Genomic DNA, 15,934 nt, shown 5'->3' on the forward strand with positions numbered 1-15,934 from the left:
GATCTCATCTACGTAAATCTCCGTCCAGCCAGGGTTTATCGCGCGCAAGCGTAGTTTAAATCACATGGTGGATGCGGGCGTGTGGCTGCGTTAGGAATAGGCTGGTGGTTATTGGAATTTCTCTCTGGGTGCCAGAACTCGAAACTGACCTGGAGGATGTCGGGCTTAAAGAACATGCCCTGGCGGCGGCTACAGGGCATTTCTTTCGGGATGTATTCGGCCGAAGAGCTCAAGTAAGGAGTTGGTGGGAAGAGTGTTCAGCTTGTCTCTTGAGGTCGGCGCCATAAACTACGGTTCCCAACTGGTCTTGCGCCCATTTATCCTCTACGTCCATAGTTGTCGGGCGCTTGGCCTGCTGGGACCCGTAGTTCCGGGAACGTCTTGGGCTGGCGTGCACTGCCTAGCATCTCTTTGAGCTGCGAAAAAGTGCGCTGAGGTGGAGGGGTTCGCGAGATTGCAGCGTTATCCTCCGCCAGGTTTCTCGTTAATTAACCAGCTTTTGTGAAGTTATTATAATGTCTCGGACGCGGTTAATCGAGCATATAGTCTCGTTTATAAAATGATTATCCTTCAAGACTCAGTTCAGGCGACTTCTCTTTGCCAGGACCACCTGTATTTCTCCGCTTAGTTACTAAATCAAGGGGACTCTCTTAAGTCCTCATTTCGATCATTGTAGCATTTGACAGTTTTGACCACACCCTTGAAACTTTCCTCTCTTTCAGGACCTTTCTGTCTTAAGGTTCTTCTGTTTCTGTGACAAGTATTCTTCATGTTTCTGATTCCTTACATGGTCAGTTTATCAAGCAACCTACAAATATTTATCGATCACCCAGTTTTTGTCGGGCAGTATGCTACGCGTCAGTGACACATCGGTGAACAAGGTCCTTGCATTCATGGCTTACATTCGAATGTGTTTCAGGCTCCTTAGCTGATTCCTATTTTCCTTAAATCTTAGTGTTCAAAGGTTCTGTTCTGGTCATACTGCCTTGCTTGTCCTAAATGTCATCCCTAAACAATTTCACCACTTTCATGATTAATATTCTCAAATTTAAATCTCCAGCCCAAATTTCTTTTCCTGGTTTTCAGAGTTATTTATTCAGCTGTTTTCTGGACATCTCTACTTGAATGTCACACAGAGCTCTTAAACTCATATACCAAAAACTCAGCATGCACTTCCTGGGATGGGGAACTCGCCCTTTCAAAATGGTACCTAGTCTAGTGCAAATGGTCACTGTTGTGTGACTGGGAAATAATTCTAGACCTGTCTCTCCTGACATCTTAATTTATTTATTGGGCTCTTACTGTGTCCACCGACATATCTGTTTGTTCTATACCCTACTGCTACTCCCTTAGGTCACAGCTTTATCTCCTGTTTGAATTGTCTTTTCTCTCCACTTTACACCTGTCCAGTTCATCTTCCACATTGCTGTCAAAATTAGTCTCCCAAAGTGTAAATGTGATCATGCTACTGTCACCCTTACAACCCTCCAGAGACACTGCTTTTCCCTCAGGTAAAGGCTACTTTCTTAGCTTAGCCTACAAATTTTCCCACGATCAGGCCAATGCAGATTTTTGCTATAACATTATCCTTTCCCTAGCACTACTAAACCACTGGCACATTCCAGAACCTGACATCAGGTTCAGGTTTCAACATCTGGGTCTTTCCTCAAACTATTTTCTCTGCATCAGTGTCCTCTGCTTCCCTCTGTCTTCTCTCTCTACCCTCGGCAGACATCAGAGCATCTCTGACACTCCTAAGGCTCAGCTCAATCTCCCTCATTTTCTGAGGTCTTTCTACACCTAGCACAGTTGTTTACCACAGTGCTACGGTCACATTTTGTGCTTTTTTATATGTCTGTCTCCCTCTACTAGTCTTGAGCTTCCTGTATGTCTCATTCCTTTCTTTTAGCCTCAACTCTGGTTGAGTGAATGGATGAATAAACTGAGCGCCAACTCTGGTAACACTGGGTACAGTATGCTAGCCGAGAAATTCCCACTATAGCGTCAACCAGCAATAGATACAATTGCATCCACAAGAAAAAGTGTTTTAGGTTGGCAGGAGCTCATGTAGAATAATAACAAAAAAATCAAGATTTTAATTAAAAAAATAAGTAAAGGACCAAAGCTTTTAAAAAAAAAACTACTGTAATAAAGAAGTAATTAACGTGACAATGGGGTAGCATTTGTTTCCCCCTTAAATTTGGAAAGATTTTTAAGTGCTAAGACTCGGTGCTGGTTAAGGTAATCTACTGTTAGCCCACCTTTTCTGGATATACCAAGAGCTTCAAAACAGTTTGTACCCTTTAATTCATGGATTCCATTCACCTGAGGAAATAATTGTATTTTTAAGAAATAGAAATTTGAATTATTCTATGCAAAAATCTTTACATAGATAGGTAGTATAAGTTTATGTATAATAGAGTTTGGGTAAGTGAATTATATTAATTGCCACGTAATGAAAGATTTTGCAACTCTTAAGAATAATGTTTCCAAAGAATTTTTAGTGACGTGCAAACACTCATTTAATACTAAACGAAAATGGACACGTGCAATGCTGGAAATCTCAAACCCCAGTTAAGGTTTTTAAAAAATGTACCTATAGAAAAAAAAGGGTCTATGAATGTTCTCTAGGTGTTGACATTTGGGTGATTTCTTTGTCCGTATCCTTATTTTCTAAATCAGAAAAAAAAAAAAAAAAGGTTAAAAGGCAAACTGGGCATGAATGTAACTTTGGTAAAAGTAGTTAGATATCCTATGGGAGCCCCTTTTAAACGAAACAGAAAAGACTGATGAAATCTTTAGTAAAGCAAGTTATATTTGTCAAACGTTTGAATGTTTGTGTTTAACGTTCCTCAATTTCCTATTCCTGCATACAGGGGTTACTAGGTCATCTCTCCTTTATTGAACTAGGTGGGCTTTAGAGTTAGTGTGGTCCATACCCTCCCTGCCCACCTCCCTACCCTGCCCCATTCTGGCTGTGTCCCCTAGGTTAAATCGCCTAACTGCTCTGGGCTTGTTTCCTCCTCTGAAAAATGCATATAGTGATGCCCATCTCAGGGGGTTAAAGTCAAGACCAAATGCTTCTTGTAAAACATTTGGCGCATTTGGCGTGTAGTAGTTACTTAAGTCCTTTTTAAAAGTCTTCCAGTTAGTGCAAGATTTGCATTAAATCTCTTTTTGAAAGATTTTACCACTCTTATGCAGCACATATTTTATTGAGCAACTATTGTGTGCAGGCTCCTTGCTCTGTGCTGAACAGCAGTAAGCAAGGCAGACAGATTCTGCCCTCCGGAGCTGTCCGCGGTCTGAGGAAACACATTCATTACATCATCACTTGACTGCATTTTTGTGAGTGCCGTAGAGGAAACATCTGAGAAGTCGAGTAACCTTAGTTTTCCCTTGGTCTTTTTCTCCTTAGGAAATTAAGTGTTAAGTCCATTACGAACCCTAGGTACCTGGACAGCCTGGGGAACCCCTCAGTGAACGGCCTGTACGATTTAGCTCTGGGTCCTGCGGATTCCAAGGAGGTGTGCGCCACCTGCGTGCAAGACTTCAACAACTGCTCCGGCCACCTGGGCCACATTGAGCTCCCGCTCACTGTGTACAACCCTCTCCTCTTCGACGTAGGTTCTGCCCTGGGCCGCGTGGGTCTCAGGGCTGCTGGTGGGGTTTGTGAGACTACCCCTCTCCCCACAGGAGGGGGTTGAGGAGGTGACCTCCGGACACTTGGAGGGAAAGTGTTCCTTACCATTAGATTGTCAGCCTTGAGGAGCCAAAGCTAGTATATTCAAGTCGGCCTCTAGCCCTAACGAAATGAATTGCAGTTTGATTCCCGTTGAGAAGAGCCACGGCTTGATTCTGTTCCCATGAGGGGAAGAAAGCCTCTGGAGCCATGCCCTGCACCTTTCGTTTCAGGGGCTTCACCCCCTTCAGAGATCGAGTGGAGGCCGCCCTGGCAATAGAGGGAACGTTGGAGTTCTCCAAGCCTCCCTGAGCTCTTTAGGTGACTTTGTAGGCTCTTGCTGGGTTCCAGGAGAAGCAAAGGCCCAGAAGGCCTGAGGATGAGCTCAGAACAAAGCTCCTGTCTGGAGTGCTCCTTTGTGTTTTCAGTGCTTCGTATTAGTCAGCCTGGCCCCCTGGGTTTGTTTTAAGCTGTTCAGATGATATGTACATGGATACGATTTTCATCTGTTAATCATATTAAGGGAAGAGAATTGTCTTAGTTAAATATTAAATATTTAACTCAATTTAAACTTTGTATTTATCTTCATCCTAAATGTAAATAAATTTGTTTAAACACGAAATTTAATATTCAGTACTTAAATAAAGGTAGCTCCCTATCTCAGACCCAAAATAAATTTCAAATTTTAGTGGACTAAAATGAAATCATAGAAAAAATGTAGAGGAGTATTTCATCTAGTCTTGGAGTCATGAAGACCTTTCAATAGCGGAAATCTTAAGGGAGTAAACTGACTATATGAAAACGAAAATCCGAAGTATATTGAAAATCACCCTGGCCGTTGCATCTCTTTCTAATATCCTGTTTTCTTTTTGTTCCCTCTGTTCAGAAACTCTACCTGTTGCTCCGGGGCTCCTGTTTAAACTGCCACATGCTGACTTGCCCCCGGGCTGTGATTCACCTCCTGGTCTGCCAGCTGAGAGTTCTGGAAGTTGGAGCCCTTCACGCAGTATTCGAGCTGGAGAGAATTCTGAACAGGGTATGTGGGTAGTGGCTGTCATGGAAATCAGGCGAGCCAGCGTGGTGGGAACAAGAGCTGTTTGTGTGTTGTCCCTAAGAATAGTCACCAGAATATTTGATCTTTATGTCTTATAACCAGATAGGTGTGAAAACATGAAGCCATAGGGTAATTGAAGAAATGCTAATGAAAACGGCATAGAAATACTATTTTACCCATTGGTGAGCTTTTTTTTTCCTGGACCCAGGATCCAATCAAGGTTCATGCATTGCTTTGGATTGTTAATGCAGGATGTTTTAATATAGAAAATTCATTTCCATGATACTGACTTTTTGAAGACTCAAGGCTAGTTGTCTTGTACGATTTCTCACACCCTGGATTTTTCTGATTATTTCCTCATTAGATTCACATTTTGATAAGACCACAACCTGCATGACATAGGATGCTTTGTCTGCATCATTTTAGGATGCACACGCTGTCCCCATTGTTCTGTCAGTAATGCTTAGTTTGATTACTTGAATAAGATGGTGATCACCAGATCTCTCTACTGTGGAGCCTTTTTTCCTTTGTGATTTCTGGTGCTGTTATAAATATCTTATTTAAAATTTATTTTCTGTTTGTGGATCAAAATAGTACTCATTTTTTATATATTGATTTTTGTATGAAACAACTAGACAAAAGCATCTTATCAATTTTAATACTTTATGTGTACATTCTTTTAGAGTTCCAACACAATCATCATCTGTGATTTACAGCAGTTTTATTTATTTCCAGTCCTTCTATGTTTTATTTCTTTTTCTTACCTTATTTTGGTGGCTGGGGATTGAAGGAATAGCATGCATCCTCGTCTTGTTTCTTCTCACAAAGGGAAGCCTTTCCCTTTTCCTCTTCCCCTTCCCTTTCCTGAATAATTCAGTCTTAAAGACACTTAAATCTTAAAGACACACAATGGGAAGAGCAGAGAAGATTCTACGCAGAGGTATGGCCTTGTATGGGTTGTCAGGGTCCAAGCAAGATGGGAAAAGCATTCAAGGGAGAGAGGGTGTCCGCATGTGTGGGCAGCCCAGCATGGAGGTCAGAGTTCACATAGGGTGAGGGGCATGTTCATTTGGGGTGAAGGCTCAGCACGGGATGTGGGTGTCCAACCAAGTCCTGTGAGACGGAGCCCATGCTGGATGGCCCAGTGTGGGCTATGAGAGCCCCGAGCGGGTGAGGAGAGGGTCCACAAGGAGGGTGGCCTGGAGTGGGATGTGAGCCCACGTTGGGTGAGAGGGGGCCGTGCACAGGACAGGCTGGCAGCAGTGATGGGAGAGTGGTTATGTACAGGGAGGAGGGTTGATCAAATAAGTACATACAGTAAGGATAATGCTGGCCAGGTTTCACACCATCAGAGGAGGACGGTACAAATATGTGTACGAGAGAAGACCCCAGGTAATCCTGTAGTGTTAGATTGGGAGTAAAAGTACCAGTGTGAAGGGGGTGTGTGTGTGTGGGTGCACATATGTTCCCTAGTTCTGTCCCCAGGAGGGCCTCGGAGCAGTGGTAGCAATGAGCACAGCTCATGCCTTGTCTTAGCTTCTAAATACCATTGTCCACTAAAAGGGCTCTTTGGATAAATGGCTGTTTCCAGGGCTGATGCAGAAAGTACAAGATGAACTTAGAATGTCATGTGCCAGAGGGAGGAGTGGTACTCGGAGAACGATGGATGGGGACATGTCAAAAAGACACAGGAGCCAACTTGGAGGGCTCACACTGGCTAAATCTAGGATAGTTGAGAATCAAAATACATGATGATAGTAAATATAACCCATCGAATAAAGTAGAAACCTATGCATTCCATGAGTTCATACTGATATAAATGAATGAATGAATGAACTGAAAGTTTAAACAACAGGCTATTTACACAGTTTCAAAGTACTCCCCCCACACACATAATAATCTTTATTAATTATGAAGAGGAGGGAAAGAGGAACTTTACAGTGGAGAAGTCTGGCAGTCACCTTCTTACTCATTGGTCAAAGTGAGTGAACATCACCTAATGTAGCAAATTGAAATCATGCACCACCTAATAGGATGCAATGAGAGGAGCAGGTCATCGCTTATGGGTTTTCCTGTCAAAGATGCACCAGCAGAATCTGATCACAAGGAGCGATCAGACACACCCACGTTTAACTGACCTTTAATCTTTAAAACGTAATATTTTCAAAGTTAGACCAAATGACCATTCTAGACGGAAGGAGACTAAAGAGGCAGGACAAGTAAACGCAGCAGGTAGTTCTGAACTGGGTACTTTTGCTATAAAGGACATTATTGGAGAATTGGCAAAACTTGGAAGTTTCAGATAATTTTTCTCTTCTAACCCACTCACATGGTGAATCACTCAGTTCCTTTTCTCATGTTAAAGTAACTTTGGATTCCTGGGATTCCTTATTCTCAATAATTTGTCTTTTTCATTCGTTGCTGGATTTGATTTCCTTATATTTTGCTTAGGATTTTTGCACCTGTGATCACAAATGACAATGGATAGTAGATTTCCTTTCTCATATTGTCCTTTTGAGTTTGGTTACCTAGATTATGTTAGCCTCCCGAAATGACTTAGGGAATTCTGTCTTTCTTTCTCTCTCTTTAAAGAACTCTGAAAGAGTACGTGTAAGATGGGAGACGCAGTATATCAGCAGGGTGCTGCCAGACAGTTTCTCTTCAGTGGGTGTCCTCAGAGCTGGCCAGGGGCTAGTCTTCTTTGGCTCTCCAAGTGACTGATCAGGAGCTAAAGAATGGATTACACCAGTGGGCACGAGAGTCACCCTGGCCTAAAAACCCCAGGCCCCAAATAAGAATCAGTATCTTTAGTGACAGCCTGTGGGCCCAGCTTCCAGAGACCCTCAAGGACATGTGTAGTTAGCACCAGGGAAGCTCAGAGCAGTGGTTTCCCACTAGGCGTTTATAGTTCATTCAGGCTTCCTAGTTCAGATGCAGTTAACCCATGGAGGTCATGTTTACCGTCAGCAGTGCTGCCTAATAACACAGTTGGTATTTCCGCTTTTATCAAGTTTCCAAGGGAACAGAACTGAAAACCTAACCCCAAATCAAACTTGTCCAAAAGAGACAGAGAGAGAGAGAGAGAGAGAGAGAGAGAGAGAGAGAAGGATTTTCTTAAACCTTTACTCAGAGTAAGTTATATTTTTGTAGGAATTTGTCCATTTCATCTAAAGTTTCAAAATTATTGGCATAAAATTATTGGTGATGCCTACTTTAAGAAAGTTTTTTTTATAAAATATACTCACAGAAATGCATTCATCATACAATCTAACAAATAGTTACAAAGTAACCATCACCCATGTACTCACCTTCAGTGTCAGGATATTGTCTGTGTCCCCAGAAACTCCTCTTTCCCCTGTCCTTGTGTGCTTATTGTTGACAGTTTGTCGTTGTATTTAAAAAGTACTTTATAGGGATAATTTGAGGCCGAGGATGCTGCTGCCTTCCTCCAGAGAGACTTCTTATTGCTTCTGCCATGTGCTTGGTTGCCTGGGTCCATGTTCAAAGCTGGTGGCTCACCGGACTCCCAGGCAGTTAGAATCCTGGTGGTTCTGTCCAAGAGCGGGTTTAGTACCCAAGGGCGTAGCCTTTGGGGTTCCCAGCTTCCTGTGTTTGTGGCATAGGATATGGGAGGGAAGGTATCCTATTAGATTCTTGTCCTTGCACTGTAAGCTTTGATTTCTATCCCCTTCATCATTTGAGGCTTCCAAAATGAGAAGTTCAGAATTCCTGACTTGGAAAATGTGCCCAGGGCCAGTGCTGCCATGTTTCACAGCTCCAGGGAACATCACGGAAGTCTGTCAGTATCTTCCCCTGAGGGCCACAACTGCATTGAGGGCTGCCCCAGAGCTGTGCCCCGGAGCTGTGCAGTGCGGCAGATGTGGCCCCCCTGCTCCTCGACCTCCTAGATTCTTATTTTTCCTTCATTTCAGTCTGGATGTTCCTCACTGTCCTGTCATGTCAGCTCTTCAGAGATTTAACGTTTTCAAAATATTTTATCCTTTCTTGGTTCTTTTCAGTTTTAGGTTGGTATGAAAACTCTAGCCAACCATTATTGGAAGCAGGATAGTCTCTTCTGATTTTTTTAACAGCCTCACTGCTTTAAGAATGCAACACAGCAGCCATGAAGTTTCTTTCTCGCCCCTCAAAGCAAATGCTCTGCCCTTAAGGAGGCTGGCCCGGGGTGCTGCTAATCATACACTTGCTTTACTTTGATAATATGGTTTTCCTCTTTGTTTTTCAGTTTCTGGAAGAAAACCCCGATCCTACTGCCTTTGAAATTCAGGAGGAGTTAGAACAATATACAACCAAAATTGTACAGAACAATCTCTTGGGATCTCAAGGTGCACAGGTGCGTTATCCTGTCTCTCTTTTTTCCAGAAAACTTGGGTTTTAGCACCATCATTCATGTATACTTTTGTTTTCCCAAAGTTGACCTGGGTTTGAATCCCAGCTCTGCCTCTTAGGAGGCCTGTGACCTTGCAAGTTACACAACTGACCCTGAGCCATCGTGTCCCCATCTTTGATGCCTGCCTTCAGGACCGATGAGATTACATGAAATTGGGTGGTTTAGGTACAGCATCCAGCAAGGTCCTGTCTTATAGTCTCACTTTGAGAATGAGGTCCATGTCCTTCTTTCTCTCTCCAACGTTATAAACCACAGCTACCTCTTTGTTCCTCAGTGGCACCTATATAAGTATTAATTTGTTCAGTGAATGAATGATGTCGGTAATCTGTCTGTAGGACTAACTTGAAATCTGATTCACCTCATGCCCGAGTTTCACACCAGAGATTCTGATTTAAGTGGTCTGGGGTGGGGCCCGAGTGGAAGTTTCAAAAGCTCCCAAGTGGGTCTCATTTGCAGCCAGGTGCAGAACCACTCATGTAGCTTAACTGTGAGATGTACCTTTCTCAGAACCCTGAGGTATAGCTCAGAGAGGCAGCAGGGAGGGTACACCAGCTGCATCCAGACAGGTTTGTTTTAAACTAAAAGTAACTAGCATTTTTTGACTACTTATTTTGTTCCCAGCCCCCGACTGCATTCGTGATCTCTTTATCAGTTATCATGATTGCTTTACCAAGTAATAGCTTGGTGATGTGGTTACGATTGTTCCCATATTATAAGTGAGAAAACTTAAGGAAAGAAGTCACTCAGTAATTGGCAGAGCTTGGCTATATTAGGGCTCTGGAAATTTTTGTTTAAGAAAGGGGTGCCTTCCTCTGGTTTTTCAAAAAAAAAAAAAAACCCACAGAATGAATACATACTGCATTCTCTTCAAACAGCGCTCTGAGATTCTTTGCCTTTTTTTAACAGGTGAAAAATGTCTGTGAGAGCAAGAGCAAACTCATTACTCACTTCTGGAAGACACATATGACTGCTAAGCGATGTCCGCACTGCAAGTGAGTATTGGAGCTCTTGCCTTTCCCTCTCCTCAGGCGAGAAACCTCTGGCCAGTCACTCCAGCTGTTAATAAGTGTCCTGTTGGATTTTTTCTGTCCTCAAATCACAACTGTTTTCATGCCTAGGACTGGGCGATCACTTGTCCGAAAGGAGCACAACAGCAAACTGACAATCACATACCCATCCATGGTGCACAGGAAAGCTGACCAGAAGGGCACGGAGCCCCTGGGTAAGCAGGCCCGGCCCTGCGAGGCCCTCAGCCATGTCTCTCATGCGTGGCCGTCAGATGTGTCCCGAACCTTGGGAATGCCTGGTCTTCCACACCACGTTTCTCAGCTGTGTGTTTGTGGTGGGCCAGTAGTGGAGCTGTGTCCGGGCCTCTCGGGGCTGGAGGGGTCCTGGTGAGGGTGCAGCGCTGGCCTCTCACACAACTGACGGGCCAGGCTGCATGATGGCAGCGCCCCGTGGGCTGAATAGGTGACTTTTGAATCAGATGGTCATTTTCTGAAAGATTTTTGAGGCAAAAGTGAAGTAATATACGTGGCAAGTATTTAGAACCATTTTATCATCAAACAAGTGTGGATTTATTTTGAAATAAAATGTAAAATGTAGGTGAATTTGAAAAACCGAGCGTTAGAAGAATGTGAGCGCCTCCTGCAGGCTGCTCCTGGCTGTCCATTAAATTCCTGGGGTAGAGTGTCTCTTCCTCAGCTCTGTTCCACCCTTGGGGTACTTGAGGAAAAATTTGAGAGACAAACAGTACTCCTGATTATTTATATTTGTAGTTGTAGGTTTGTTTAAATATGTTTTTTATTTTGAAGTATTGAAGATTAAATAAGGTATTTCATTTGGAGTATTGAGACTAGTACCTGCTATGTAGTACGTGCTCTGTAGATGTTAACTGTTCCTTTTTATTGTACAGTCAATGTGCCAGGGTGGGAAAACATAGCCTGTGATTGACACCTCTCTCTGCTACGTATTCTGAGTGGGTCTAGCAGTTACGTAGTCTTATTACAGAAGGCCACTTCTTGGAGCTTCAGTTTCCAATTCTGTCTAATAGCAATAACAATACTTCTTGCCTGGAGTTTAGGAAATTTCATGTGTGAAAGTCCATAGCATATTGTGACTAAACTTTATTTCAGAGCTTGAGAATGTGGAAGAGGCTGGGAAGTAAGATCTCTTCCTCAAGATGCCTAATCTGCCTTTTACATTGAAGACTGGCAAGGCCTGGAGTTAAATAACTGTCTTAGTCAGTTCAGGCTGCTATAACAAAAATACCATAGCCTGGGTGGCTTATAAACAACATACATTTATTTCTCACAGTTCTGGAGGCTGGGAAGTGTAAGATTAGGGTGCTGGCACATTCAGTGTCTGGTGAGGGCCCACCCCCTCATTGACAGCTGACTTTTCCCTGTCCCCTCACATGGCAGAAAGGGGCAAGGGCGCTCTCTCTGGGGTATTTCATAAGGGCACCAGTCCCACTCATGAGAGTTCGTCGTCACGACCAGTCACCTCCCAAAGGCCCCACCTCCTAACACCGTCACCTTGGAGATTCAGCTTTCAACACACGAAACCTGGGGGACACAAACATTCAGACCATAGCAGTAACACATTTGTTTATTACTTTTTTTCTTTTTTTAAAGATTTTATTGGGGAAGGGAAACAGGACTTTATTGGGGAACAGTGTGTACTTCCAGGCCTTTTTTTCCAAGTCAAGTTGTTGTCCTTTCAATCTTAGTTGTGGAGGGTGCAGCTCAGCTCCAGGTCCAGTTGCCATTTTCTAGTTGCAGGGGGCGCAGCCCACCATCCCTTGCGGGAGTTGAACCGGCAACCTTGTGGTTGAGAGGACGCACTCCAACCAACTGAGCCATCCGGGAGCTCAGCGGCAGCTCAGCTCAAGGTGCCGTGTTCAATTTTAGTTGCAGGGGGCACTGCCCACCATCCCTTGCGGGACTCGAGGAATTGAACCGGCAACCTTGTGGTTGAAAGCCCACTGGACCATGTGGGAATCGAACCGGCAACCTTCAGAGTTAGGAGCATGGAGCTCTAACTGCCTGAGCCACCAGACTGGCCCGGTTTATTACTTTTTAAAGACCCTTTTATTTTAGACTAATTTTAGACTTGCGAAAGGATTGCAAAAATAGCACAGAGTTCCCATATACTGTTTATTCATTTTGTCCTAATGTAACATTAGATCACCATCGTGCATTTGTCAAAACTATGACATTAAGGTTGGTACACTACTATTCATGGAACTACAGACTTTAGTTGAATTTTTCCAGTTTTTCCAGGAATGTCCTTTTTGTGTTCCAGGATCCAATCCAGGATATCACATTGCATTTAAAAAGCCTGTTTAATTTTGTTTAACAGTTAACCACAAGGGTGGATTTTCCTACACTTACCTATTAATAATCCTTAAAACTATTTTTAAGGTTGGGAACTGCTGCTCTATCCCTTAGGGCGCCTTAGAAAATGTGCACAGATTGAGAACAAAAAAGATCAGAATTCTAGAAGGGTAACTGTTTCTTAGGGGCAAATAACGAGCAGTTAAGTAACCTTGCAATGCCTTTGTCAAGTCCATCCTTTGAAGTACTCTCTCACTGCAGCTATGAGACTATGATGGTGGGGCCAGGCAAAAGTTTGTGCATTAAATCTAGTCGACAGTCGTCTTCCACAGTTCTAGGACTGGGTTTTTAGTACTTAACAAACATTTACCTTTGGGGCACTCAGCCTCATGCTGAGAACCTGCTTGTGGCCGAGCACAGTGCCAAGGTGGAGACCTGACCACGTGGCCTCCGCCATCAGAGGAGGCTGCAAGAGTCACAGGTCAGTAACTCCAGGGAGCAGGTGATGTGCAGGCAGGTAAGCGTTCTGAGCAAGGGTCTGGCCGCATTACTGTACCAAAGGGAGCCAAGCAGTGACTGTGCCTCAGTGGTCTCCACACATTGGTCCTCTCAGGCGGAGAGCCATTTAGGAAATGCTGCATGCGCTCCAGAGGGCTCCTTGAGCCCCACAGCGCACACTTGTATTTTTAAATGAGAATTCTTGTAGCCAAGATACTCTCCCCACTGTGATCCAGTCTTTCCCCAAGTTATTTGACCTCCCGACCCCCTTGTTCACGTGACAGCTCTTAGAGCTGAATGAAACACGTTAGGGATGTTCTGAAATCCATCCAGGCAGATTTCATTTTTGCAGGCTGTAAACGTGTCTCGTTAGGAGGGGTGCAGCCTGTGTGAAGTGGTAGCTTCCTGCAGGTCTCTTCTGACTCAAATCCTACAATAGAACAACCCCAGTTTGGCATCGTGGTGGTTAAACGGCAGTGGGGGCTTCATGCACTGATAGCTCTGGGATGGGCTGGAGAGCACGCCAGAGTCAGCTGCTCTTCCTCAAGCCCGTTTAGTAGGAAAGAAAATTCAGATAGTTGTCTCCAGAAATGCCCACAGAGTTGTTCTTTAGGTTAATAGGGTCTTTTTTTCCACTGGATATACGATGCTTTGGTCATCCTTGAAGGTCAAAGCCTCTTCATTGCATACCCAGACATCCTTCAATTGCATTAACTGGTTGAAATGTTTCGCTTTTATAGGAATTAAAATATTAAATGTGTAGACCTAGCAATTCTGCTTCTATGACTTTATTCTAAGAATTAGATGTTCCCACAGTACTGTTTAAAAGACTTAAATGTCTTTTAATAGAGAATAGTTAACTAAATTATGGTATATCTATTCATCGTTATCCAGGATTCAGATTTCTCTAAGAACTTGTGATAACATATCCTCTGCAGATAGTGAAAAAACTAATTAAGAATCGGAGGTGGAATGAAGCTGGATTTTACAACTATGAAAAAAGGCAACAGGGAGGTTTTTAAGAACAGATAGAGTATCTAGGATATTTTGAATCTGTCTGTTCAAGCCAGTGTACGAGGCACTGTGTCAGATGCTAGGAAAACAGACAAGATGGAGTTCCTGCCCTGATGCGTACATAAAAAGGGAAAATTGAGCAATATTCATTTCCATGAATGTATCCCAGAAGAGGTTGACAGATTTGAACTTCAGGGTCACATTACTGATACCTTCATTAACCATGTAAGTTCCCGGAGCCTGACACCCCAAATGGCAGCCCAGCCCCAGGTCTGATTTTCTGACTTCCCTTGGGTATTGGTAATAGTATCCCAGAGCGATCTTGCTTGATTTGAGAAAATCAATCTACTCCTCACACATCAGCCTAACATGTGTAAGAAGAAATTGAATATACATTTACCCATAAAAATATTCATACTCATTTGTCCATAATTCTATTTCTGTGAACCTTTCTGGTAAAAACCATGTGCATAAAGTGATTTATCGTAATGTTACTTATATAACAGTAAAAACCTGGGATCAACCCACATGTCCAACTATAAGGGTATGGTTCAATCACCTAGGAAAACATTCTCTCAGCAGAATATCGTGCGGCCATTAAAAATGATGCTCAGGCAAGACCTATGTGGCTACATGTGGAAATGCTCCTAAAAGGACACTAAATGAGCAAAGTAAACCCATAGTTAAGATTATAACTATCTAAAACACATCCAATCAAAGGACTGGAAAAGAACATATAAAAGGGATATTAGTGATAGAATGTGGTGGAATGGTAGGTGATTGTTTTCTTTTGCTCGATGCTTTTTTACAGTTTATTGTTTCCATGACTTCCGAAATTAGGTTAAGGGGAAAAATATTCAGAGCTGAGACTATGCTGTGCTGGAGTTTGATTGTTGTGGTTGACTTTCCGGCTTGGCAGGGTGGGGAGAAAGAATTGACAAATCCCATTCTGGAAGGAGGCCTGTAATTGACTTACGCTTTGATTCCCCTCCTCAGCTCCAGGAATCGAGGAAGCTCAGATGGGAAAACGAGGGTACCTGACACCCACCAGTGCACGAGAGCATCTTACTGCCCTCTGGGAGAACGAAGGTGCTGTACCAGCCGGAAAAGAGACCTTTCTGTCCTCCGGCCTTTAATTTCCTGGACTCATTCACCCTGTCTTATTATTTTTTATTTTTTCAAAGTTGTGATTATTGTAGATCTCTCCTGAAATCTACTCGTAGGTTTGGGGCAGGCCTCAGGGCCAGTTGTCATTGATGCATTATACAGTGGAAAAGGTCTTACACTTTGAATCATGGATTTGATTATTGTTACTGAGCCTGGTCATTACATGACAGCTGCAGGTGGGCATTGCTTAATAGTTTGACATATTTCTAGAAGGTTCAGTGTAATGCACTTTCTTTTCTTTTTATTAAGGAGGGCACAGCTCACAGTGGCCCATGCCGGGATCGAACTGGCAACCTTGGTGTTATCAGCACCACGCTCTAACTAACTGAGCTAACTGGCCACTCCCTAATGCACTTCATTTTAAATTCCCAAAAATAATGGGTTTTTCGTTTTTTTGATTTTTTTGAAAGTTTTCTTTGGGAATTGCTTCTGTGAATAAAAAATGAACTCTAATATGTCTTTTTTGTAAATTAGGATTTTGATATATTTTGATTCCCTACAAAAAGGAAAATCCTCCATTCCCTTTTGAGCGTATAACAAACCTGTGCATTATATTCAAGCCCTCTGTCACCCACCCTGTGAGAGTGTATTCTGGAACACTGGATGTGACCATTGTATAAGGATAAACACTTGAAAATATTAAAAGAGATAAGTAATGTTGGGAAAAAAGGAGCACTCAAGTAGATGGTCATTTCTGTGACAGGCTCTAACACATTTTATTCATTCCTGTAGCCTTTTTTTTTTTTTATAAGTCACTAGAAACTTAATAGCTT

At 43.0% G+C, this 15,934-nt stretch overlaps 1 protein-coding gene across 1 annotated transcript in view; it reads left to right on the forward strand.

The window, feature by feature from the left end:
• The first annotated feature begins 51 nt into the window (after positions 1-51).
• POLR1A (RNA polymerase I subunit A) overlaps positions 52-15,934 on the forward strand; it is a 78,806-nt gene continuing 62,923 nt past the window's right edge. The window contains exons 1-7 of the mRNA XM_033124368.1: positions 52-233; positions 3,419-3,623; positions 4,569-4,718; positions 8,980-9,087; positions 10,051-10,136; positions 10,263-10,366; positions 14,991-15,083. Coding sequence (XP_032980259.1) covers positions 157-233; positions 3,419-3,623; positions 4,569-4,718; positions 8,980-9,087; positions 10,051-10,136; positions 10,263-10,366; positions 14,991-15,083 — 823 coding nt within the window. The 5' untranslated portion in view covers positions 52-156. The remainder of the gene's footprint in view (positions 234-3,418; positions 3,624-4,568; positions 4,719-8,979; positions 9,088-10,050; positions 10,137-10,262; positions 10,367-14,990; positions 15,084-15,934) is intronic.

Source organism: Rhinolophus ferrumequinum, chromosome 13 (assembly GCF_004115265.2).
Source record: "Rhinolophus ferrumequinum isolate MPI-CBG mRhiFer1 chromosome 13, mRhiFer1_v1.p, whole genome shotgun sequence".
NCBI lineage: Eukaryota > Metazoa > Chordata > Mammalia > Chiroptera > Rhinolophidae > Rhinolophus > Rhinolophus ferrumequinum.